Below are 26,571 nucleotides of genomic sequence, written 5' to 3' on the forward strand. Positions count from 1 at the left end.
CATTAAACTCTCATGAGCTCCAGCACTCCTGGCCCTGGCCTCGTACCTCTTATGGGCTTTTGTTCACAACCAATCTGTGACAGCAGGGGCCAGCTCACCTGATGAGGTGAGGTTTAAAAGAGTCCTGACTTCAATGTAGACCCAAAGAAGTGAGCAAGTCTTTATGCCTTAGGCACTGGGGATACGCTGCTGCTATAGTGTGGCTATAGTTTGTTCCCTACCCAAGCTTGGCCCCCAGTGTGGTGGTCTGGTGTGGTGGAACCTAGTGGAAGGTTGTAAAGGTAAAATTTTTAAGCTGATTCTAAGTCGCAGAGCCAGAGTTAAAGTGTAAAAGACCGGACATTGTGAAGTTTCTAGGCAACAAGGCTTGGGTTAAAGAGTAAAAGACTAAGTATTGTTACAATTCCTCTGCTACCCCCGGAACCTGTAATCTCTGTAGCTGTTAGGACAATACCCGAACTGCCCAGTAAATATTCTCACTGACTCCTCTGGTTGTCTAATAACCTGGGGTTCTGTGAAGCTGGCACGTAGACATCGCAGGACCTAAAACCAATCAGTTTAAATGTGTACCCCGCTTAGAAGTGACCAATCACCCCTGTCCAATCTGTTCCCGCCAATGAATGTACTAATCAGGTCTCAGAGTTGTTGTTCAATTTTCCCGCGCCTCATGATGATTTGTTCTGATGTATGCAAAGCCCCCCGCCCTCTCCAAAAAGTGTACTTAAGCTCTGCCTGACCTCTGCTCTGGGCTCTGGGCTGCTCTATCTTCCTGAGTGAGCCTGGAGCCTCAGCATGCTGAATCAATAAAACCCCTTCTGCCAATTGCATGGAGCTAGTCTCTTGTGGTCTCTCCCTCCGACGCTTTGCCGGACCCTTACAAGGTAATTAGGTCACGACATACCTGATTTTGTTTGGTTTCTGAAAAATGTACTTCAAAGCTTCAATGGATTCCCATTCTTTTGGAATAATAAATATAATCTTGGTACTCAAAGTGTATCCCTAGGTCTTGTTAGAAATGCAAAATTTTAATTGCCATCCTGGACCTATTGATCCTGAATCTGCATTTTTAACAAGATTTCTATAAAAAGTACAAAAAGCCCTTTCTTATCTTTCTTTCCTTTCTATTTTTTGGTGGTGGTGGGGGGTGCTACCAGGGATTGAACTCAGGGGCACTTGACCAGTGAGCCACATCCCCAGCCCTATTTTGTATTTTATTTGGGACAGGGTCTCACTGAGTTGCTTAGTGCCTTGCAGTTGCTGAGACTGGCTTTGAACTTGTGATCCTCCTACCTCAGCCCTGAGCCATTGGGATCACAGGCACGTGGTGGCACATGGCAGGTGGCACATGGTGAAGATAGTCCTTTCTTCAAGGCCTCCTGTGGTCTGCTCCTCCTTTGCTTGTAGCCTTCTCATGTTGTGCTTCTTCCCTGGCTTATTGTGCCCCTGCCTCTGATGATCTGATGACCTCCATTCTGTCCCCTCATGTTTTATGCTCCTCCTCACCATAGGGTCTGGTCCCTGCAGTTCATACCATCTGGAATGTTCTTCCCATCATCTCCTTGCTTGCTCCTAGTTGATTCTTTCAGACTCTTGCTCAAATGTCATTGGAAGAAAGCTCCTTGACTCCCACTCCGGGGCCAAGACTCCTTATATACTTGCATGATCCCTTTTGCTTTTCCTTTAGAGCACCTAATGTACATTTTGATTATATATTTATTTGTGTCAATATTTAGTGAATGCACATCTCCCTTCCTAGCTTACAAATCCATGAAGACAAAGATGTCTGTTTCAGTAATCCGACAGAAATATCTTTTTGGCATATCTTTGTGTTCCTCATAACTTAGTACAGTGCCTGGAATATAATCAATATTCAAGAAAATGTATTCCTTGCCACCTTGTTCAGGATATACTTACAATGCATATTCATTCAACAAGTGTTTATTGTGTATCTACTATGTGCCAGGCCCTGTGCTAGATGATGGATATATATGAAAGCAAAACCAGACAGTGTTTCTACTCTTGTGACACTTACAGTATAGTGCGATACTATGGTTGTTACCCCTGTTGACCAGTGAGGAGTCCTTGTTTCCCCAATGTTGAAGAATAACACCAGAGAAGCACGACGAGGCAAGGTCAGAGTAGAAATTAGAAGTTTATTAAAGGACAGCAGAAAAGATTTCTCAAGGAGGAAGAAGGGGACCCAAGAGATGGAATCCGTGGAAGTGCGGTTGTGCCTCCGTTTTATAGTTTTCGGTGATGGAATGTTGGTGGGAAGGCCCGAGGGGTGGGACACAGGTGGGCCAAAGAAGTAATCTGGGCAAGAAGGACTTCATTAACACTTCTTTGGGATGGGCTATCTTCAAATCTGCTGGGGGCTGTTTCCTGGACTTCATTAACATTTCAAGAGTTGCTCAACTTTTCCGGGAATTCATCCTCATGGCCTCCATTTTATATTTCACTCGATATTAGACCCCATTTACCTAACTACACTGACTACCTAACTTTAAATCTGGCTTCATGGTTTGGGTCTAGAATGTCCTCCCAAAATCTCATGTTCAAAGTATGGTCTTCAATGCAGCAAAATTCAGAGGTGGGGCTTTTAGGCAATGATTGGGTTATGAAGGTTTTGACTTCATCAGTGGATTAATCCGCTTGGTGGATTATTGCGCTGATAATGGACTACTAAAAGGTAGGACCTAATTAATTGGAGGAAGTTCCTACCTGAGTGCATAGAAAGTGTTTATCTTCTCTTGTGCCCTTTCATTTCTCTCTCTGTCCTTTCTGGCTCCCACTAGCTGATGGCTTTCCTCCTCAATACACTTCTACCATGATATAATACTGCCTTGGAGTCAGAAGAACATGGACTGAATCCTCAGAAACTGTAAGCCAAAATAAATCTTTCCTACTCTAAGTTGTTCTTGTCAAGTATTTTAGTCACAGCAATGAAAGGCTGATTAAAACATGAAAGGAAGAAATCCAATAATAGCGAATAAACTAAGACAAACAGGTATAAAACAAGGGTAGTATCACTGTGAACATTCATGAAATCTGTTCAGAGATATTTTCTTTCCATGGCTACCTAATATAAAACCCAAAATGGACAGGTACTTTTCTTTTTAAAAACATCTTGAGATATAATTCATATAAAATAAAATCCACTCATTTAAATTGTAAATGCCCATAGGTTTTTGTATATTCACAAATTTGTTCAACTATCACTACTAATTTTAGAATTTTTTTTTGCCCCCAAAAGAAAGCTTGCTTCCATTGGCCATCACCCCCATCCTTCCCAGCCACTAACTGACTTTCTGTCTCTCTGGGTTTGCCTCTTCTGGACATTTCATATAAATGGAGTCATAAACTAAATGCTGTTTTGTGATTGGCTTCTTTCATTTAGCCTATTTTTCAACACTTAGCCAATGTGCAACATGTATTAGTACTTTTATTTATTTTTATTGATGAATAATATTCCGTTGTACCATGTATTTTTCTTAGCACAGCCAGAAAAAGGATGCTGGTCCACATTTTTCTCCAGAGCCAACAGATTCAGTTTGTCATGTTTCCAGAAAAAGGTGACAGTAAGTTAATGTTGGCTGAGCCTTACAGGGGTGGCAGCCGTGTTTAGAAAACTGCTTTTCATGAGTGATCTTATTCACTCAGTTCTCTAAGTCTATTTAGTATTTCTGACTCACAAGACGGAAGTGATTCTATTTTAGCATTCTTTCTTTTTCTCCTGCTTGGTCTCTTTTGACTTGCTGTGTTAAATTATGCAAGTCACTTAAACTCTGTTTATTTAACTCCTGCGTGCTCTGTAAAATAAGCCCAGTTCAGCCTGCTTGTTTGCCAAGGCTGTTTGGAGACAATTTTTCATATGATATGCATCATCAGCTCCCACAGAAGGCAAAAGGAATTTGATGTGTGGGGGGTAGTCTGGGATCTAGTCCAAAATTAGTGCTCATCTGGAAGAAATATGGAAGCCTCACTTGCTGGCCTTTTATTTGTTTTCACTTATTGTCTTCCCTTTGAGGAACTTTGTAAATCTGTTTTGTGATTTTTTTTTTCTTTATGAGATCACCTTAAAAAAAAAAAAAAGATTGCAGTGAAAAAAGCCTTCTGAGATTCTCTGTTGACCAACTGTGAATCAAAGGGAGTAATTTGTCTGACCTAGTTTTGTGACCTGGGAAGAATTACCCATAACTTTCAGAATTTGTCCCCCTCCTCTCTCCTCTCCTTTTACCCTGAACTGACCTCAGCTTGGGATGTAAAATCCAGTTAGATTTAAAATACCATTCATGCAATATGCCGGGTACGGGATGCTGCGAAGGATGCAAATCCTTGCTTTCAAAGGCTTGCATAGGGGGTTGTACATAAAACAGATGGAGTAAGTGCCAAGAGGGGCAAAACCCTAGATGTTCAGGGAGCAGAAACAATAGATTTCTGCTAGGTGGAGAGATAGGCATGGTTCTACGGAGATTGTTTTGAACTGTGTCTTAAGGGATAGTTAAAACTTTCAATGGCTACATGCAAAGGAAATAGCTTGTAAATGTTCCCAAGGGGCATCCTTGGGGGTGGGGAGGTGCACAGCAGTGGTCTCAGGTGTAAAGGCAGCTGTGAACAAGAAACCTGAGCAGGTAGAATGGAGTCCTTGAACACTGGACAAGGGAATCTGTTCTTGATAATTTGAGTAAAAGGAAGTCAATGAAGGTTTCTGGCAAGATGTAAAACAAAACTGTCCTTAAGGACAATTAACTCGCCTGGAGCCTGTAGGATGGACTCACAAGAGAGATTTCAGGCTGGGAGACTTAAGCAGGAGGAACTAGAAAGTACGTGACCGACCTCTACAACAAGGTCTGAGGTCTAGATGTAAGGAAGGCTCGGAGTACACGGACAGAACTTCTTGGAAAGGAGACTGGGAAGAGCCAAAGTTATAGACAAGCTCTTCAGTGACGACGGGTGGTCGTCCGTGGTCCCCGATTGGCTATCCCGGCCGCCAGTCCCGGGAAGGGGTGGCGCCCTGTCCCCGCCCGCCGGGGGCTCCTAGAGAGGCGGGCGCGGGCTGAGAGCCGGGAGAGCCCGGGGAGCCCGGGATCTGGCGCAGCCGGCAGGGACACTGGGTGCTGCCACCGGGGACCCGCAGCAGAAGTAAGTAGATGGGAAGTACCCGGAGCCGGGGGGCGACCCCAGCGTCTCAGCCACTCCGGGATCCCCGCCCCCTGGGGAGCGCGCCGTCCGGGGGGCTCATCGAGCCGAGGATGGGGACCGCGGGCCGATCCGGCGGCTGGGATCCGGAGGATGGAGCGGCTGGCGCAGCACTAGACCCCACGTCTCCCGCTGCAGCCCGGGTCTGCCTCCAGGTCTGGGTCTCTTCTGCAGGGGTGGGTTGGGGGCGGTGGCCCGCACCCCTACGTCCCCTGGGCTCCTGTGACGTTTTGTTTGAAAACCCAGAGCCCGGGTTTCTGGCACTGCGCCTGTGGTCCTTGTGGGCACAGCGGGGCCCCGGGTTAGAGATGCCCCCGCAGTTAGGGATGCTGCGGCTTGGCCTCGGCTTCTGGGGAGCCCCACTGTGATCTCCCGGGAGAAACTTCTCAAAACTTTAAAGAGCCATTTTCTACACCTCGAGTTGCCGGGACGTCAAAGTGCCCTAAGGTGACCTACCATGAAACTGCGCTGTCCCCGAAGTCAGTAGACCACTTTTTAAAAGATGGAACATTTTAGCCGTTGTATTCTGAGCGCGAGACACTGTGAGAGGAGAAGTCGAACCATTGGTGCTGTGAAAGCACTAGTGCTGGGCTACCTGCGGGTCACTACTTTCTTTGTGAAAATTCCTGTCTTTGCAAGTCTGGACCGCACCGCTCAGTGCGTGCCTGAGGAGTGTGGGGCGAGGAGCAGGCTGTTTGGGGCAGTGCCACCGAAGGGCAGGCGTGGCCGAAGTGGGGCTAGGTGGTGGCGGTAAGGTTCTTTAAACAAGGCATGTCTCAGTCTGGTCAAGAAAGGCATCTTTTCTGCTAAAAAGAAAAAAAGAAAAGCACAGTTACCTGATCCAGTTAAGCTGTCCCTTAAGAGAAGAGAACTAAAGAATGTGAGAGGTTAACCCTGAACTCCATCAGAGTAAACCAGAGGAGATGAATCTTTCCTTTTGGGGTTTTGTAAGAGAAACAGGAAGTCAGAGATTCAGAGAAAAGAGCATTCATTCCACAATTGTAAACAGTTTATTTTGTGTCAGTATGTATTTTCAAAAGTTATTGAAGGTATTTGGAAAACTCAAGACTTTTTCTTGTCCCCTGCAGAGAAGATAGAGCACTTTCAGATTCAGAATTTATATATATATATATTTTTTTAAAGTAATTGGTTATAGCTCCAAAGTGGTATAGTTCTATAACATCAGTGGTAATATTTATTGTTCATAGAATTCTTAACTATTCAATATGGTGCATTAGTGCAAGCTACTTCTGTACTTTTATACACTGATATTATAGAATGAAATGAGGAAACCAGGTGTCTAGACCTCAGTGTGGACCAATCTGAAGCTTTGAAAAAATTTTTTTCTGGTAGTATTGAAGATTGAATCCAGGACCCACACATGCTGGGGAAGTGTTATAACATGGAGCTACAACCCCAGCCCTTTTAAAAATATATATTTTTATTTCAAGATGGGGGTCTTACCAAGTTGCCCAGGTTGACGTAGAGCTTGGTAATCCTCCTGCCTCCGCCTCCCTAGTAGCTGGGGTAATATTCTGTCTTCACTGCTTCTCCTGCAGTTTTGAATTTTTTTTACTATGACCCAATTAAAATGGAATGCAGATGTTAAGTGCCAATATAATAAAATTCTTAAAGCATTACTACCTCATTGTAAAATACATAATTAGCATAACTGAAAAATAGGTGTGTTTAGATTTGATGTTATTGTGTTGTGTCATTTTTTTCATAGCAAAGTGCTTTAGGTAAGCTATATGCATGATTCTTTTATTTTTGAAGTTAAGTTACCCTTTTTTAAAAAAAACTTTTTTTAGTTGTAGATGGACACAATACCTTTATTTAGCATTTTTTATGTGGTCCTGGGGTTGAACCCAGTGCGTTATGCATGCTAGGCAAGCGCTCTACCATTGAACCACATCCCTGGTCCAACAGTTACCTCTTAATTATTTGAGTTAATGGTGACATTCTTGGAAGAGATAATAATCACATATAATGGATCATTAAATGATCTATTTGTAAATGTGTTTTTAGTGTAAATCCACTTAAACTACTACTTTTTCTTGTTCATAAATTTGTGCTTTTTATCAAGATGTATTTCAGAAACCATAAAATTTACCCTTCTAAAACTGTGCAATTCAGTGATTTTTAGGTATATTTTCAAAGTTGTGCAATCATCACCACATCTAATTCTAGATTATTTTATCACCCCCCAAAAGAAATCCCAGTCCCCATTGACCTTTTATCATAGCCCCTGACAACCACTAACTGCTTTCTGTCTCTCTGTCTGGTTTGTTTCACTTATAATAATGTTTCAAGGTTCATCCATTTTTACATGCTGTAGTGGTATTTAATTTCTTTTTGTATCTGAAAAATATTCCATTCTGTGTTTATGTCACATTTTGTTTATCCATCCACTTGAGGGTGGACACTGGGTTGTTTCCTCTTTTTGGCCTTTATGATTGGATATTATAAATAATTGTGCACAGGTTTTTGTGAGAACCAAGTATTCAATTCCCTTGGCTCTATACTTCATATTGGAGTTACTGGGTCATAAAGTAACTAAACTTTAGAGGAACTGTTAAACTATTTCCAAAGCAGCTGCAATATTTTTGCAATACCACTAGTAATATATGAGGGTTCCAATTTCTTCACATTCTGACCAACAATTGTTAGTATATGTTCTTTTTCATTTTATCTATCCTATTTGGTATGAAATAGAATGTCATTATGACTTTGATTTTTCACTTTCCTGTAGAGTGAAGGATGGTGAACATCTTTTCATGTGCTTATTGGCCATTTTTATTTCCTTTGGAGAAACGTCTAATCATGGCCATTTTTATTTCCTTTGGAGAAATGTCTAATCATGGCCATTTTTCATTTGGGTTGTCTGTTTTTACTGCTGAATTGTATGAGTCCTTTATATCTTCTGGACACAAGCTCCTTATCAAGTACATGATTTGCAAATATTCCCCCCCTCTCCGTTTTGTAAATGTTTTTTCACTTTCTTGATTGTGTCCTTTTAAGCTCCAATTCTTAATTTTTTAAAAAAAATTTAAAAGATATTGATGGATCTTTATTTTACTCATTTATATGTGGTGTTGAGAATCAAACTCAGTGCCTCACACATGCTAGGCAAGTGCTCTCCCACTGAACCACAACCCCAGCCAACAACAGTTCTTAAATTTTGATGAGGTCTAATTTATCTATTTCAGTTATTTTTTGTTTAGAACATATCTAAGAAACTATGTTCTGGTTCAAGCTCCTGAAGATTTATACCTGTTTTCATCAAAGAGTTTTAGAACTTTGGCCCTTACATTTAGCTCTTTGATTCATTTGGGGTTAATTTGTGTATATGGTATGAAGTAGGGAATCAAATTAATTCTTGTGCATTGGGGCATCCAACTGTCTAAGCATCATTTGTTTAAAATACTGTTCTTTCCCCCATTGAGTTGACTTGATACCCTTGCCAAAAGTCAGTTGAGTGTAAAGGTGAAATGTTATTTCTGGATTCAACTTTATTCCATTGACCTATATATATGTCTATCCTTATGCAAGTATCATGAAGTCCTTTGATTTGTGCCTTTGCAGTAAGGTTAGAAAGTTAAGCGTGTGAGTCCTCAAACTTTAAAAAATTATTTTGGCTATTCTATTCTAAATTCCTTGTAAATTTTAGGATTAACTTGTTAGTTCCTGCAAAAGAAATAGTTGCACTTTTTAAAGGGATTGCATTGAATATGCCATCTTCATAGTTTCAGTCTTCCAATCCATGAACATGCAATTTCTTTCATTTATATAGATCTTTATTGGCTTTCATGGGTCTTTTGGAGTTTTCAAAGTACAAGCCTTGCAAATTTAACAAGTTTTATATTTCATTGATTTTGGTGATAGAGTAAAGGGAACAGTTTCTCAATTTAGGTTTTGGATTTTTCCTTGCTAGTATACAGAAAAACAGTTGATTTTTATATATTGATTTGGTTTCCTGAATCTTGCTCAACTCACTATTCCTTAGAAAAGTCTGAGGAATCATGCATGTCATCTGCAAATGGAGATAGTTTTACTTCCTTTCCAACCTGGTTGCTTTTTATTTTGTTTTCTTGCCCTTTCTAGTACAACATTGAAATGTTGAATAGAAGTAATGAAAGCAGACATCCTTGTCTTGTTCATGACTTTATTGGGACAACTTTCAGTCATTTACCAGTGTGTATGATGTGAACCGTGGGATTTTTATAGATGTCCTTTTTCAGGCTGGGGAAATTTCCTTCTTCTTTTTTCTGAGGAGGGGGTGGGCGGTGCTGGGGATTGAACCCAGGGACTTGTGCATGAGAGGCAAGCACTCTACCAACTGTGCTATATTCCTAGCCCCAAGGGAGAAATTTTCTTCTTTTTGCTGGTGTGTTGAATGCCTTTATTATGGGGGCTATGTATTTTCTTAAGCGTTTTTCTGAGTTGTTGAGATGATTGTGTGGTTTTCATATGGTATATTACCTTGCTTCATTTTATTAATTTGCTGAGAAATATATACTCCTTGTGTTATTTTTGACTGTAGGCTGGGAATGTAGCTCAGTGGCAGAGGACTTGCCTTTTATGAGCAAGGACCTGGGTTCTATCCCTAACACTGCAACAAACAAAACAAAATCTGTAGCCATTTTACACTAGAACATAAACAAGGGGGTGTAAATGGAGATCAAAATCTCAGCATGAAATAGATTTCTAGTTGCTTAAGACAGAAAAGTGTCCCTACATTTCTGCACAATTGTATGAATGGCTCAAGAATTAAGGATGGGGCTGGGGATGTGGCTCAAGCGGTAGCGCGCTCGCCTGGCACGCGTGCAGCCCGGGTTCGATCTTCAGCACCACATACAAACAAAGATGTTGTGTCCGCCGAAAACTATAAAATAAATAAATATTAAAAAAAAAAAATAAAGAATAACTTCACAGAAAACAGCCGCCCAGGAAACTTTCAAGAATTAAAGTGAAATGAGCACATTTTAAAAAAAAAAAAAAAAAAAAAAAAGAATTAAGGATGGCTGTTTCATGACTGCTTTTTATTTTTTAATATTTCATCCATATTTTCTTTCCCTGTCTCTTTTAAAGCTAATAATGAGAGAAATCAAATAGCAGAATGATAAAAAGTTTGTGTTTGGCAAATTACATTTCTACTCCTTAAGCATCAATGCTGAAGTGAATCATTAATAGTAAATGCTAATATGGGAAATGAAAAAGATTATTTACAAGGGTAATATTCTAAAAAACAAACAAACAAAACACGGATAAAACAGCGAAGCAAGGATGCTATAGACACAAAGAAACAAGAAGAGAATGATGTTAGCTCTACCATGATGAACTTTCCTTAAACTATAGCTGGGATTGAAAGGTATCTGAAGGCTTTGACATGGTGGGATACTTTTAATAAAAGTTGTAGCCTTCGTAGAACAATTCTGCTTGTATTTATTTGTTTCTAAAAGATTGAGTGATAATGTCAGTATTAATATAAAAAAGTACATTATGCACAAACCAATACTTATGCTAGGAAAATCTTTCAGTGGGATTTTATTAGCACACAGTTTTTTAAAAGTTGGTATAGATTTAGGGAGGGGGATAAATGACACTAAATACTGGGAATAAACTTGGTTGTATTTTTATAAAATAAAAGAATAAAATAACATTTTTCAACTTCAGGACCCTCCAGGGGTAACATGCTCCTCATGTCTGGGGTTTGGCTCTGCAGGAGATCCATTCCTAATGCAAATTTTATCAGTTCATAGCAAGGACAATTCAGAAATACATCATTTAAACCTTTTATTTTAATAACTCAATAAAACATTAACAATGGGCTGAGGAGGTACCTCATTGGTAGAACATTTGCCTAACATGTGTGAGGCTCCGAGTTTGATTCCCAGCACTGAAAAAAAAAAAAAGCAACATTTAAAGTTGCTTTTATGAATCTCAGAGCCAGAAACAATCATGCTTAATGAAGTAACACCTATTTAAAAACCAGTTCCCTGGCCTCTTGTCTTCCTCCCTATCGTGTTTCTCCTCCAAAAGGAAAGTTAATATCATGGAAAATACTGAGTCCAGATTAATGTAGATGATTCCAAATTTCATATTTATAGGTTTTCTCTTCTTACACCAATAAAAATTATGCACACTTGTCAGGATCATAACTTACCTAGATAAATATGCCAAAGAATTTCTGGCTTGAAGGATAGCCTGTCTTGAACAAGTTCAGAGTGGTGCTAAGTAATAATTTTAGAACAAATCTAATATATATTTGTAGTACTGGTATGGTGTTTCTTTTATGTTATTTTATTATGCTACCAATTGAATCAAACTGTGATACTTCTGTAAATTTAAGAGTGTGGTAAAATTATAAGCTATGGATTTTAAAAATCTATCTGTTGGACAGAGTTAAAACAATAATAGTACTCTGTGCTGTGCTATTATACTATCCAGAGTTCTGTTAGAAACAGCAAATATTTAATTTGTTCCTCACAATTTACCAGTGAGGAAGGATAGTTTGTGATTGTTAGCATCTTTCTTTTTCCAGATTGTGTAAACTGAGACACTAAAAGAGAATTAAAATCATGGCATTTGCAGGTAAATGGATGTAGTTGGAGAGTATCATGCTAAGTGAAGTAAGCCAATCCCAAAAAACCAAATGCCAAATGTTTTCTCTGATATGTGGATGTTGATCCATATTGGGGATGTCTGGGGGAGCATGGGACGAATAAAAGAACTTTCCATAGGGCAAAGGGGAGGGAGGGGAAGGGAGGAGGCAGGGGGTAAGAAAGATGGTGGAATGAGATGGACATAATTACTCTAAGTACATGTATGGAGACATGAATGGTGTGACTCTACTTTGTGTTCAACCAGACATGAAAAATTGTGCTCTGTATGTGTACTATGAATTGAAATGCATTCTGCTGTCCTGCATAACAAATTAGAATAAATAAATACATTTTTTTTTTAAAAAAAGAAGCTGAATTTGAGGAGCTGGGGTTGTGGCTCAGTGGTAGAGTTCTTACCTAGCATGTGTGAGTTACTGGGTTCAATTCTTAGCACTGCATATAAATAAATAAAATAAAGGTCCATTGACAACAACTAAAAAAAAAAAAAAAAAGGTAAGTAACACAGTGGGGATTCCACCCCTGGCCTCCTGTCTCACTCAGTTCTTTCCATAAAATACACCAGCTTCTGGAATTTATCTTAGAATTTAAAACTTGTGGCTGGATATCATTAGATGGGTACATTGGGTGATTTAATGGATTATCTTAAGTGCTAATGTTATGCTGTTTGAATGCTTTCTTTTTTAGAATAATTATGGCAGAGCCTTCTGATCCAGAAGGACCAATAGATTGGAAAGAGCGATGCGCAGCTCTGGAGTCTCAGCTTATGAAATTTAGAGTTCAAGCAAGCAAGATACGAGAGCTTTTAGCAGACAAGGTAAGCTTTTCTCTCTAGCCTTTGTTACTAAGTATCAGCTACTCTGGGTCCTTTTCATGTATAACTGAATACACTCAGTACTTTTGGGGTTAAGCCTTTTGTAAAATAGTATAATTTAACTATTTGCCAAGATTTGAAGCTACATTTGGCATATTCTTTCTCCACTGTTAGGGTAAATTGGGCAGTGGATGAAAAACATTTTATTTGCAAATGTTAGTGGAATATGTGAAAATTGTGTATGTTTAATGAATGTGGCATTCATTCATTCTGGAGAGAAAAGTTCATTTGATTTTGCTAGTGAAATTTAATAGCATTTTAAATTGCTAAATATTTAAGAATATCATTTTAAAGTGATTATAGAATACAAATCCCTATTGACAGTAAAATGTGTTTATAATGTATTTGAAAATATGTACCTGTTTGGAAATTTGTGCTTACTAATTGTATATCATTAAACTATTATTGAGACTAGAATTGAGTTTAATATAATTATATGTTTTTCCTAATAGTTCTAATAATGCAATTAGAATTTTGTGTCACAGGAATTTTGTTTTTGAAAATATGTATATAAACCCAGTACATTCATTCACTCAATCATTTGACACATATTTTTTGAAGGCTAGTTATGTGCCAGACATGGTTCTTTATGTCACAATTACATATGTAAACAGGACAGCCTATGTTTTTGATTCCAGGTGATCTGGATTTTAGATCTGTGCTGTCCATATTTGTTCAATATGAAAGTCACTAGCCACGTATGGCCATTGAACATTTCAGATGAGGGTAGTTCACATAGAAATATAAGTACATACCGGATTTCAAGGATTTAGTATGAAAGAAAGTAATTTATCTCAGCAATAATTTTTATATGGATTATGTTGAATACTACATTGGTTATTGGGTTAATTGAACAATATTAATTTAATTTTACCTGTTATTTTACTTTCTAATGTGTGCACTAGAAAATTTTAATTATGCATATGGCTCACATTATATTTCTAGACAGTCCTGGATATATATTTAGATGAATGATATCTGTGGTCAGTCAGAACTCAGCAGAAGAATTTCCAGGTGGTTTCTTAAACCCTAGTCCACATAATCTTTTGGGATAGATACTGGTACCCATATCACATCTCCAAACAAGGTCTTAAATCTTCATTGTTGGTCAAGAATCTCTGAGAAGTAGTTTAATAAAATACAGTGAAACATCATTCCATTTATACTTTCATATATATCTTCTTAAATTTTTGTATTTTAAAATCTTTTCGGTAGAAAGACTAAGGTTATCCTATTCACTTTGGGTTAATGATAATCCAATAATAGTCTTTGAAGAATAAATCCCCAATATCAATGTGCCCTACTGCTATTAGAATAAATTATAGCTCAGAGAAAAAAATCTCAGTTTGAATATCTCCAAATAGGGAAAACTTATCTTAAGTCAAGGTTAAAGACTAATCTTTGTCTTTTGCTCTTTATATATGTCCTCTCCTGTGTTGTGCTGTGATTTATCTAGTATTTTCCACAACCCCAACCATTCATACAATTATTTTGTCTAGATCCACCAATTAAATCCTGCTAGATCTTGTGGACACTTGCCAATTGTTGCCTTGGCCTCTGAGCAGTTGACATTGCTGACCACAACCACCTCAGAATTTTCTTGACTTCTCTACTGTCTTAGTCTACATATGGACTAAATAAAAATTCTGCTCATTTGGGTTTCAATTAGTTGACTTTTAAATTTTGTGGCAACATTTGTTCTGTTCTTTAGAAAGCACATTGCAGCAAGTGTCTCTCTGATTGCCCATCTTTTTATTTTTTAAAATTTTTTAGTTGTCAGTGGATCTTTATTTTATTTATTTATATGTGGTACTGAGAATTCTTTTTTCTTTTTTAAAAATTTTTTTGTAGTTGTAGATGGACAGAATGCCTTTTTAAAAAGTATTTTTTAGTATTTTATTTGCTTATTTATATGTGGTGCTGGGAATCGAACCCAGTGTCTCACACATACTAGGCAAGGGCTCTACCACTGAGCTACAGCCCCAGCCCCTGAGTGTCCATCTTTTAAATTATAAAAGTGGTGTTTTCTCTGTAGGTAAAACCATAAATAGCTTTTTAAAATATTTATTTTTTAGTTGTAGTTGGACTTAACTTTATTTCACTTATTTATTTTCACGTGGTGCTAAGGTTCGAACCCAGGGTCTCACAAGTGCGAGGGGAGCACTCTACCACTGAGCCACAACCCCAGCCCCCATAAATGGCTTTTTAAAAGTATTTTTTTTAGCTGTAGATAGACACAATATTTTTATTTTTATTTTTATTTTATTTTGATGTGGTGTTATGGATTGAAGTGCCTCACGCATGTGAGGCAAGTGCTCAACCTCTGAGCTACAATCCCAGCCTCATAAATAGTTTTCTGATTACCAATCTTTAGGCTATTAGTTTTAATATTTTCTTTGTCAGTAAATGAGTACTCAAGAAGAATATTATTTTAAAATTGCTGTTTTAGTTGTTTCTTTTCTTTCTTTTTTGTCTGTATTTCATATCTGTAACTTGAATCCTTTGACAGATCTAAGAGATGGAATTATTCAGATGCATTTTACATATTGGAAAATGGATATGTATGCCAAGTTTCTCATGGTTTCCTAGTAATATATTCAGCATTAAAATGGGAGTAAGGATTCTCACAATACTTTGTTAAATACCATTATGGAATATTTTCCCAAGTTTAAAATTTCTTTTTAGTATCCACCCATATTTTAAGGAAAATAGCTAATATTTATTGATTTATTATGTACTCAGCACTTTATGGGTTTAATTTACTTAATTTGTCTAATCACTTGTGAGCTAATAAATTTAATTGTCCCCATTTTATAAATTAGGAAACTTATTATTACTTCCTCTGTGCTAGGAATTCTTCTACGTGCCATACACACACACACACACACACACACACACACACACACACACTTAATACTTTCAACAATCTTATGAGGTAGGTACTAACGTTACCTGCATTTACCTAGGAGGAAAATTAGGCTCAGGAAAATTATTTAACTTGTTTGAGTTTACACTGAAAGACAAGTGATGGAACCAAGATTTGAATCTGGCATTTTGTTTTTAAAGCCTAAATGATTAGCTGTCACCTTATATGGCCTCTCTTATCTAGTTTTATTACCACCCTCCTTGCTCTCTCTGATGTTTCTGCCCTCTCATCTATTCTGTCTTCTATTTAGTCATGCATCATATAAATTCATCTCTGGGTGGGGATAGGTATCTATGTGTGTTAGTGTGTGTGTATGTATTTAATAATAAAAATTTATAAAGCATTACATATTTTTCAGAACAACCCTATTGCACTGTTTCTAAGTGCCAACTTGAAGCAAATGTTGCATTCCTGAGACTAGTCTGTTCCCATCCACAACCTTTGTTTTTGTGTTAGGACCAGTCTGCCCCAAGGTTTCTGCTTAATACTCTCTATGCCTTCTCCCAAATGAACATAGCCCCAAGGCTGAAGAGTCATAAGAGAATACTAATTTGATTCTTCAGCTCTTTGCCAGGAATTGGGGCCAGCTTCTTCTTCCTGCAACAATTCTGATTCTGGTTCCATTTTATTGGTGCTGGCTCCAGGCAGCTCATGCCAGGTGCTAGCTATGGCTCCCAAGCCTTTATTACAGCCATTAGCTAGTTTCAACCCCATAGTAACCCTATGAAGCAATTATTATTCTCACAATCTAACAATATTCATGTTAAGACTGAGTGTAATTGATTAGTACGTCCAGCATTACACAGCAGAGCTGTCGTTAAACCGTAGATTTTTCAGATTTATTGTAATGCAGTTAATAGATTACCTGGCACATAGAAATGACTCATTACTTTTTTCTTTCCTTCTTTTTCTTTCTCTTCTTCCCTCTTTCATCCTTCCCTCCTTTTATCTCTTCTCTTTTCTTTCCTTTTCCTTTCCCTCCTCTCTCTTTGGATCAAACCTAGAGCCTTAAGCATACTAGGCAAGCACTCTACCACTAAGCAAACCCACCCCCCCCCAGGCTTTCTTGTACCATTTTGCCTAGGCATGCTGTTTAAGTGTATGAGGAGATAATTTCAATGTAATTACAGATTGATAGGAGACATTTTGAATTTTGTAAGGGAAAAGGTATGAGATTATCTGAGAGTATTTTAGAATTAAAGATGAATTTCTATTTTATATTTTTGTTTTATTTTTGAAGATGGAGTAGAATATAGGAGATTTTTTAGAAAACTATTTTGGCACTTGGTTTTTTTTTTCCCCCCATCACTATTTTCAAGAAAGTTAAAATATTAAAGCTAGTGGAAAAAAGGCCTTATTGAAGTCTTGGGCAAGTGCTGCTGTAAGTGGGAGAGGTCTTTAGAGGAATTTCAGGAATGGTGTTGGAAATATCCTTAGTATGCCAAATATAAACTCTTCAGGGAAGCTGAGTTGTAAGTAGTTTTTCTACCTTATAATATTACTAGTTAATTTTCTGAGTCAGGAAGGGAAAAGGGGAACTTTCTTTATAAGGTGAAGTGCAATGTTATTTCCTATGAGTTAGATTTTCATTGAAAAGGAAAAGGAGAAAAATAAGAATTTTCCCTTTGGGCATCAGCAAGGCCCACATAACCTAAAGCTTGCTGCCTTTACCTGACACAGCATGGCCATCTGGGATTTCCTGCTTTGGTCTTTCTTTCATGAATATGGTTCCCCTGAGGTGGTTCAGGAATGCTTCCTAAGAATAAGGAGTCCCTGGATAGCAGAGCATAAGCTTTCATTCAGCAATCCAACAAAATATCACTGTTAACCTGTTTAAACTGTACATCCTCTCAGTTACTCTGTTGGCTCACCTAATGTTGCACAGTGCCTGATGGAAATTCGACATAGATTACAGTGAAATTTTGCAGACCAACTTGAATGTCATATTTGAGGTTATTGGCTGGTGATATTATCTATCTATCTATTTATCTGATCACCAGGATTGAACTCAGGGGCACTCAACCACTGAGCCACATCCCCAGCACTATTTGGTATTTTTTTAATATTTATTTTTTAGTTATAGGTGGACACAATATCTTTATTTTTTTATTTTTATATGGTGCTAAGGATCGAACCCAGTGCCTCACGCATGCTAGGTGACCACTCTTCCTCTTGAGCCACAACCCCAGCCCCACCCCCCTCCCATTTTGTATTTTATTTAGAGACAGGGTCTCACTGAGTTGTTCAATGCCTTGTTTTTGCTGAGGCTGGCTTTGAACCTACGATCCTCCTACCTCAGCCTCTCAAGCTGCTGGGATTACATGTATGCACTTCCACACCCGGTGATATTATTTTAACAAAATTTATAAAAATATTTGTGATAGGATTGGGGTTGTGGCTCAGTGGTAGAGCACTTGCTTAGCATGTGTGAGGCACTGGGTTCTCATACAAATAAATAAAATAATGGTCCATTGATAACTAAAAAATATTTTTTAAAATGTTATAGATGTGATAGAGTCTTTCATGGTGTCTATGGGGGAAAATTAGGGAAAGAAATTCTTGTGGGGGATTGCTGTTTATATTAGTGAGTAAGAAGGTCCTAAAGATTCTACCTAAATTAGCTAATCCATTGAACAAGTTTATTTGTGCACAATGCCTATAACAATGAGATGATCACTGAGGCATTATGCCCAGTGGTGATATGATCCAAGCTCACTGGCAAATTCCCCTCTGATATTTGTTGCTAAGTTCAGTCTGGTTACAGAAGGCACTTCGTAGTAGTAAATCAAGCATGAGATTTAGAATTTGCTGCTTCATTTTATTATTATGTAAGTGGCCTGTTTATAAAATGCTTACTGTATTTTTGACTAAAATCTGATATGGGGCAGTTGATCATTTCATATTTCTTTTACTGGCTTAGTATGGAACAGTTGTGGACTTGACCCAAGGTTTACATTATAGTTTACATTGTGAGGGTAAAAACTTACATGAATATGTCCTACCATTGCCTTTTTGAGTATTTTGCAAAGTTATTTTCCAGCTTGAATGACTATGAAACAAAATAATCAAAATGAAAGTATTGCCTTTTATTCTACCCCATGATTTTAAAGTGTTCTAAGCCTTACTGGATAATGTATATTTATATTAATGTGATAAGAAGCATTCAGTATTTATGATCTGTAATATAGATGACAAATAGTAGTGGTTTCCTTTTATTGGTGTTTGTACTAGTTTTTAAATTTGGGGGGGAAAGAGTTGAAGCCTTTCTTCCTTTATTCATTTTGCTCTTTTTATTTTATTTGTTCAACAAATATTTTTTGTTTTTGTTAGGTACTATTCATCATTCCAGCCTCTACAATTATTTTATAAGTAATTGTATTACTTAACATATAAAAAGGGAGCATTTAACTACTATTTCCTATCCAGTGGTAGAACTTTCTTAGAATCTCAAACTCAAAATTTAGACATTTTTTGGTTCAATCCCAGGTAACCAGATAAATAAATGAAGAAATTGATAGCTAGATAGATGAATAATGTCACCAGCCAATAACCTCATAACCTCTGATTCTTTTTCTGATAGGTTCTCTAAAAACATGTAATTTAAAGTTGTTGTTATTGTGAATGTTAAAATGTTTATAAGTTACCATTAAAAGATTCCTAAGCTGAAAGAATAGCAAAGGACAGAAATAAAGACCAATGCTTTCCAGCTAAGAATTTTGTGGTTTTATGTATTTGGGAGTGATGTTTATATAGTTTTTTTTTTTTTTTTTTTTTTTTTGTTACTGTACACTGTGTGTGTGGTTTATAAATACTGTAACAACTGTGGTTTTTCTAAAAGAACACTAGGGAATGAGAACATGAAGATTGAAATCTCAGCCATGTTACTGTCTAGGAATATGAATTTGCATAATCTTTATAACAGTTTCCATTTTATGGTATGACTATGAAGTAATGTATTTGAAAGTTCCTGGCTTCTGAGTTCTAATTGGAATTTCTTTTTATTATCATTATATTTTTATTTTTTTCAGTACCAGGTATTTTTTAATTAATTTTTAAAATTTATACATGACAGCAGAATGCATTATAATTCTTATTACACATACAGAGCACGATTTTTCATATCTGGTTGTATACAAAGTATATTCACACCAATTAGTGTCTTCATATATGTACTTTGGATAATAATGACTATCACATTCCACCATCATTTCTAACCCCATGCCCCCTCCCTTCTCCTGTAACCCCTTCCCTATCTAGAGTTCATCTATTCCTCCCATGCTCCCCCTCCCTACCCAACTATGAATCAGCATCCTTATATCAGAGAAAACACTCAGCATTTGGTTTTTGGGGATTGGCTAACTTCACTTAGCATTATCTTCTCTAACTCCATCCATTTACCTGCAAATGCCATGATTTTATTCTCTTTTATTGCTGAGTAATGTTCCATTGTGTATATAGTCTAAATGGAATTTCTAAAAAAAAAAAAGTTATCTTTTATTCTTTGAGTTCTTTTTCTTTCATCTGGGGTTATTTTCCTATTGTTGTCGTTCCGGTAGAAAACTTTTCTCAAATGTCTGATGATCTTTGGTGATTTATTTGTATTTAAGAATGGGACATCTGCAAAGTTGGGTGACAATTGTACACTAATTGTTAGTAACTCGTCAATTTTTGCTTTTGGGAGAGTGGGAAGGAGACTATTTGTTAGATGGCAAGGTCATAAATACTACAATTGCTGGATGAGTGTGCTCCAAACAATTTACTTAATTTTGTAAGAGAAGAACTTTTCAATTTTTTAACAGAAAGTAAATGCTTATTTGCTGGACACTTGGCATCTGGGGGGAGTGAGAAGGTTTAAGGGAATTAGCTTATTTTAAAGGACCACATAATTTCCATTAGTACCCACTATTTTCAGCCTGACACAGCATTTCTCCTATAGGTCTTTACAGGGTTATGCAGGGCACTGGGTCCCCAGCAGGAGGAGAAGCTCAGGACCCTCCACGCCTTATTTTAGCCTGTGCTTTCCATCATTCTGCTTCACCAAAAACAGAGGGGTTGAGTGAATATATGCCTGTGCAATAGTAAACTTATCCTTCACTCCCAACCTCCTCTCACTAGCAGCCAGCCTCTAATCTTTAAGAGGATATTGAAAATCTCTTGGAACTCATTTATGAGTCCAGAAGGAAAGAGATAATGATGCTGACATTAGTGGTTCCCCAACAGAGAATCTAGCCAGATCACTTCGTGTTGAAGTTCATGGTCAGAAAACCCCATATATGTGTTAAAGCCTCTAATCAACCTTTTAGTCCCTCACCCTTAAACTCAAATGGCTTCTCAGGGACAACTGAAAATCCAAAGAAAAGCCTGTAACATGAAAGAGAATGAGCAATCAGAAAAACAACATTGCCCATATAGAGAAAAGGAAGAAAAACAAGATGGGCAAAATCCTATCATTTAATATTTTCAGAAAGAAAGGAAGGGACAGGGCCTCCTTGAAGTAAGGAATATTCAGGAGGAAATAAGGACTCTTCATTAAATCCATGATTAGAAGAAAAGGCAGACTTAATAGAAGGGTTGGAATATAAACTTAAGGAAAGTTGCCGGGAAGTAGAATAAAAAGTTAAAAAAGATGGAAAACAGGAGAAAAGATGAAAAAGTTAGAGGTTCAGTTCAGTATTTGCTAATTAGGGTTTGGAAAGGCACTAACACTATTGGTTAGCCCTGCAATTCAGGTCTGCCCTACTTCTGTTTTCCTGCTGCTCATCAGGAATCAGGGGGTTGAGGTCAGCAGATTGAGCGTACCTAGAGGTTCCGGATCTGCTGTGCTACATGGAGTGGGCTTCTGCAGCAAGCATCCACACCATGCCCAGTCCTGGCTACTGTAGTGACAGATCAGCTCACTCTGGCTCACTTTGGTGCTGGCCTGCCATTGACACAGGGCTGGCTCCTCACAGCTGTCTGAGCTCTCGGCCTCCACTCTGCCCCTCCACTGCTTAACAAGGGCTTCTTGGCAGGGGTTGTTGGGCTGCCTGTGCAGCTCGGCAGCCAGTGGACTATGCCATTTCTCAGCCTGAAGAAGTGCCCCAAACTGCCATTAAGGGAAAGGGCAATGACTACTCTGGCTATTTCAGGCTGAAAAGGGCAGAGGATGGCAGTCAGGGTCCTTCTACTGGCCCTCCTGTAGAAGGGGGTTTGGTTTTGGATTCCATTTGTGAGGCCATTTATAGCTTGAGCATCTCACACATCAGGGCAGTCTGGTTGGTAGGTGATTGGATGAACCATATATAGGGCAGAGATCATATTAAGGCAGCAATAAACAAGATAGTAACATTTTCCATGAACAACTAGCACAAACTCAATTTGTTATTAGCAAGTCCCTGAAAACCATGAAGATCAGTAACTTATTAAAGCTTAAGGTGGGGTTTAACATGACACTGATTTGTGAGTGGAGGTCATTTAAGACTTTAGAAACATTAGCAGAGTTGTTAGAAAAATATTTAGTTTCTATAATGTCTTAGGCATTCTCTTCAGCTATAGTTAAAGATATATAATGCCATTTTTAATATTTATTTTTTAGTTATAGGTGGACACAATATCTTTATTTTTTATGTGGTGCTGAGGATCGAACCCAGTGCCTCACGCGTACCAGGTGAGCGCTCTACCTCTGAGCCACACCCCCAGCCCTATAATGCCATTTGTGTTGTGTGTGTGTGTGTGTGTGTGTGGTGCTGGGGATTGAACCCAGGGCCTTGTGCATGCAAGGCAAGCACTCTACCAACTGAGCTGAATCCCCAAGCCCCTATAATGCCATCTTATTTTTGTAAAACAGCTTTTTCATTAGTGTACCTGTTTGGTTGAGAGATCCCCTGCTTTAGCTATCATGTAGGACTTCCTTGGAAAAGTTGGTTTGGACGTCCATGTGTCATGTTACATCTTTTAAATGTAATATAAATAAATATAGGGGCTAAATAATACCAATGAAAGATACATTGAGCTTATCTATGTAGGAAAAGTTAGGAAGATTTTTAGGTCTCAAGATGACTTAGAATAGATTTGTCACTTTGGCAGGAGTTTTTCAGAATGGTTATCAGGCACTGTTATATAAGAATCCCCTCCTTTATAACCTCCCAGTTTTACTTACTTGAAAGAACTGACATGAGCATATGTCTTAAGTTATAAAACATTGTCTTCCTTATATGACTGCTTTGGTTATACTCTTCTGCTAGGTGTTCAAGACCAAGTTGATCAAAATTGACCTTGTTCATATCTACTGTTAGGAGTCAGCTAAGATTTGTCAGGAGTCAATCTTGGGAACTTGTGAGAAGACTCTTGGCTCCTTTAGCTTTCCTCTACCAATTATGCCATATGCCAGGATAGACTAGAGTTTTGCTGACCATATGTGGCATCCTTTGAAGCATCAGGGACATTTCCCTCTCCAATGACCCTCCTCTTTGCAGAATGTGCATTGATTGGTTTTATTTTCTCTAGGGTCCTCAGGCATTGATTGGTTTTATTTTCTCTAGGGTCCTCAGGAGGTCAGGTGACTCACCAGAGTTGCATGGACCTAAATGAAGTTCCATTGTTTCCCGAGTTCTGGCAAGGGCCAAGATATTGGCTGTTTTTTCCTTATATCTTTTACTGCCTTGACTTTGATCTCCATGGTTTTAAACATCCAGCAGACTAGTTTCACCAGTCTTAAAGTGGGAGTAATGGGTTTTGACTTTGGTACTGGGAAATCAGCATTATATATCCAATCTGTCCTGTAGGTGATGGCTTTTTGTCTTAATTCAGAAGTAGTACTCTTGCAAAACACTAAAGGCAACAGTTATAAAGTTACTCAAAGCAACCAAATGTAAGCCAGGTTTGAAAATGGACAGTGTATAAAAGACAGCACTTATTGGTCTCCTTGCCTATATTAGACCTACATAAGCTCTAATTTTATACATTTCTTACATAACACTTAGACAAATCTCAACCATTTAGTTCTCAGATGTATATATTAATCTCCAGCCACATATATTTAGGGCATCAACTACATCAGAATAACATAAAATATCAGTTACTTACTTAACCAGTCATGGAGTAATTGTTTAAACAACCTTAAAACAGGTACAAATCCTAATTTTTAAGACTTAGGATTTTCCTAACAGACATAAGAAACTTTCTTGATAAATAATAACTGGATGTCTCTTTTAACAGACATTTATGAAGAAATGTTTAGTTAAGAACTTTACATTACCCATGAAGCCAGTATACCACATAAACCTAGTTAACATTTTAAACCAGTTATTCCCACTAAAGAAAAATCCTTTAAAGCAATGGACATCATACTTCAAACATTTTATAGAAACTAACATTTTGTATTGATTGCTCACTAGAAAATTATGAGTTAGTAATTTCAAAGACATTTTTGCTTTTACCAATTTAAATTGACTTTTTGTTGAAGTTTCACATGAACTTTTATGAGTGCTCACATATCTATAAGCCAATTCTGGTACCATGTAAAGAATATATGGATACATGCATATTTGACATACAATACACAGGTATGCATAAATGTACATAAAACAGGAAACAAAGATTTGGTAGCTTTAACCAGGTGTTTTATATTCACAGGTAGGAGACTAAAGAGATTACAGTGCCTATCCGATTTAACCCTTTAGAAATTAAAACAGAGCCTGTCACATATTTTTACATTATGACTTACACATAGGAAGGACCTATGCAATTGGAGACATTAGGAGTAGTCTGTCAGCCATGGTGGACACTGAAATCAAAGGTTCAAATGGCCACTTGTCCTCAGAGGGGGTCACATTCACTTCCACCATCACTACTGTTAAAACAACTCCAGTTAGATGAAACAAGAATGATCAGGAAAAAAAAATAATAATTTAAAGGATGGCTTAGTGGTAGAGCACTTGTCTTGCATGTGTGAGGCTCAGTGCCACCCTAACCAAATAAATAAATAAATGTTACCATGTCTATCTACAACTAAAAAAAAAAAAAAATTTTAAGTATGCAGAACCAAATGTGAATTCACCAGAAAAACTGAGCTCAAATGACAGAAGGTTCTTCTTAAAAATGAAATGACCATAATCACTCTAGTAAAGGAACACATGGAACATCTTTATCAGGTCACAGTGCACATTGGGATCAGAGTCAGTCCTTTCTCTTTGTCTTTTCCTTTCTGTAGCATTTAGATAGGAACTTACTGAGAAAGCAGAATCCCAGAGTACAAGAAAGCTTTATCAGTTTGGACACTATTTTTTTTTTTTTTTTGTCTTAAATTAGTTTGATCAATTACTCATTGCAGATCTAGCTGAAGGTGGTATTAGTTTATGTTTCCCTCAAGGGCCATCTCCTTCATTCCCAATTTGTATGTGGGTCAGACTTGAGAACAGAAAAATATTAGGTATTTCTTCCCAGGGTTGAGGGTTAAAGGACTTGAATGTGTGAGTACTTATGCTAGGTGGAGTATCACCCTTCCGAAAGACAAAGGGTGAAGAAGGTGACACTTGATATCCTTCCAGTGTCTGAACCAGATTGAGGTATCCTTCTATCCCTTGTGGACCTCAAGGCCATTGGTGACCACTCCTTAAGTCCTGCTGGTTGGATTGATCACTCTTAGAAATTCATGACCCAGAATCCCCCTTTTTTTTTTAAATGTCATTTCCCTATTAAAAGGAAAATCCTGTGGTCTTTTTTTTTTTTTTTTTGTACTGTGCTTATCTACAATTATGAAAGCACTATAGACAGGGTTTTGTGTCCTGGAGGAATTTAGTTATTGTACTAAGGGAGAGACATTTCACAAGGGTCATTTGCCCTGAACAAGTTTTATAGTCCTTTCTGATGTTTATGTTTATGGTATTAGTTTGGAAATTTTTTGATACTTACTTGATCATTGTAAATATTTGATCTTAAATTGCTTGAGAGTCTTTGGATTGTATTTGTTTTTTATTTAAATTTTTTTTTTTTAGTTTTTGACGGACTTTTATTTTATTTATTTATATGTGATGCTGAGAATTGAACCCAGTGCCTCACATATGCTAGGCAAGTGCTCTACCACTGAACTACAACCCCAGTGTATTTGTTTTTTTTTTTTTTTTTGTTGTTGTTGTTGTTTGTTTGTTTGTTTGTTGGGTTTTAAAATTATCCAGAGGAAAACTGGAAGAGTTTGGAAACCTAGGGAATGGGACCTTCCTTGTAATAGGAGCTCACAAAGGACAAGGGTGGAGTTTAGGTCTCAAAAGGCACTCAAGGACTCAAAAATTCCCAATAACCTTATCTATGGGTCCTGTTGAAACAATTGGGATTCAGAAGGGCATAAGAAACCTGGGTGTACATGGTTTGTGTGGCACATATGAGAGACAGAGTAAAGAGAATAAGAGACCCCTTGGCTCACACTGTGGGGATTAGTGGGTCACCTCTTTTCCAAAGACCTGGATCAGACTAAGGCTTTTGTCTCAGACACAACAGGTGAGGGCACCCTCCACCATCAGGCTAAGTCAGTCTGAAAGTGAAAGAAGGAAGTGGGTGCTTGAACCCATCTGTCTATGTGGTTTGTGTTACACAGAGATAAGCTGAAGCAGAGCTTGACCACCATTCCTCCATCAGAGATGAAGGGAATGAGCAAGCCTCCTCCAGTGAGCCCACGCCTTCAGACCGGTGGCCCTCACTAACTGCTTTTAACTGGCTGGCAGGTGTCCAGAATTTTTGATAGAGATTTTTCAAAAAGGAGTATAGAACTTCAGGGGGAAAAAAGATGGCTCTGTTGGTCCATTTTACTCACTCTTCCAAAGATCCCCACGTTGGGCACCAAAAGATAAAAATTGAGTTTCTCTGTTTCATTTGGCAGGTGGGGGGGGGGTCTGCATAAACCAAAGGCCTCTGCAGCTCTTAATGGTGGGCTATACCCTCCAGTGCTGCAGCAGACCCTAGCAACTGCCAATTTC

At 38.0% G+C, this 26,571-nt stretch overlaps 1 protein-coding gene across 1 annotated transcript in view; it reads left to right on the forward strand.

The window, feature by feature from the left end:
* Positions 1 to 5,113: 5,113 nt before the first annotated feature.
* Positions 5,114 to 26,571, forward strand: part of Plekhh2 (pleckstrin homology, MyTH4 and FERM domain containing H2) — a 111,015-nt gene continuing 89,557 nt past the window's right edge. The window contains exons 1-2 of the mRNA XM_076833037.2: positions 5,114 to 5,142; positions 12,510 to 12,639. Of these exons, the coding sequence (XP_076689152.2) occupies positions 12,517 to 12,639 (123 nt within the window). The 5' untranslated portion in view covers positions 5,114 to 5,142; positions 12,510 to 12,516. The remainder of the gene's footprint in view (positions 5,143 to 12,509; positions 12,640 to 26,571) is intronic.

The sequence above is a fragment of the Callospermophilus lateralis genome, chromosome 14, assembly GCF_048772815.1.
Source record: "Callospermophilus lateralis isolate mCalLat2 chromosome 14, mCalLat2.hap1, whole genome shotgun sequence".
Taxonomy (NCBI): Eukaryota; Metazoa; Chordata; class Mammalia; order Rodentia; family Sciuridae; genus Callospermophilus; species Callospermophilus lateralis.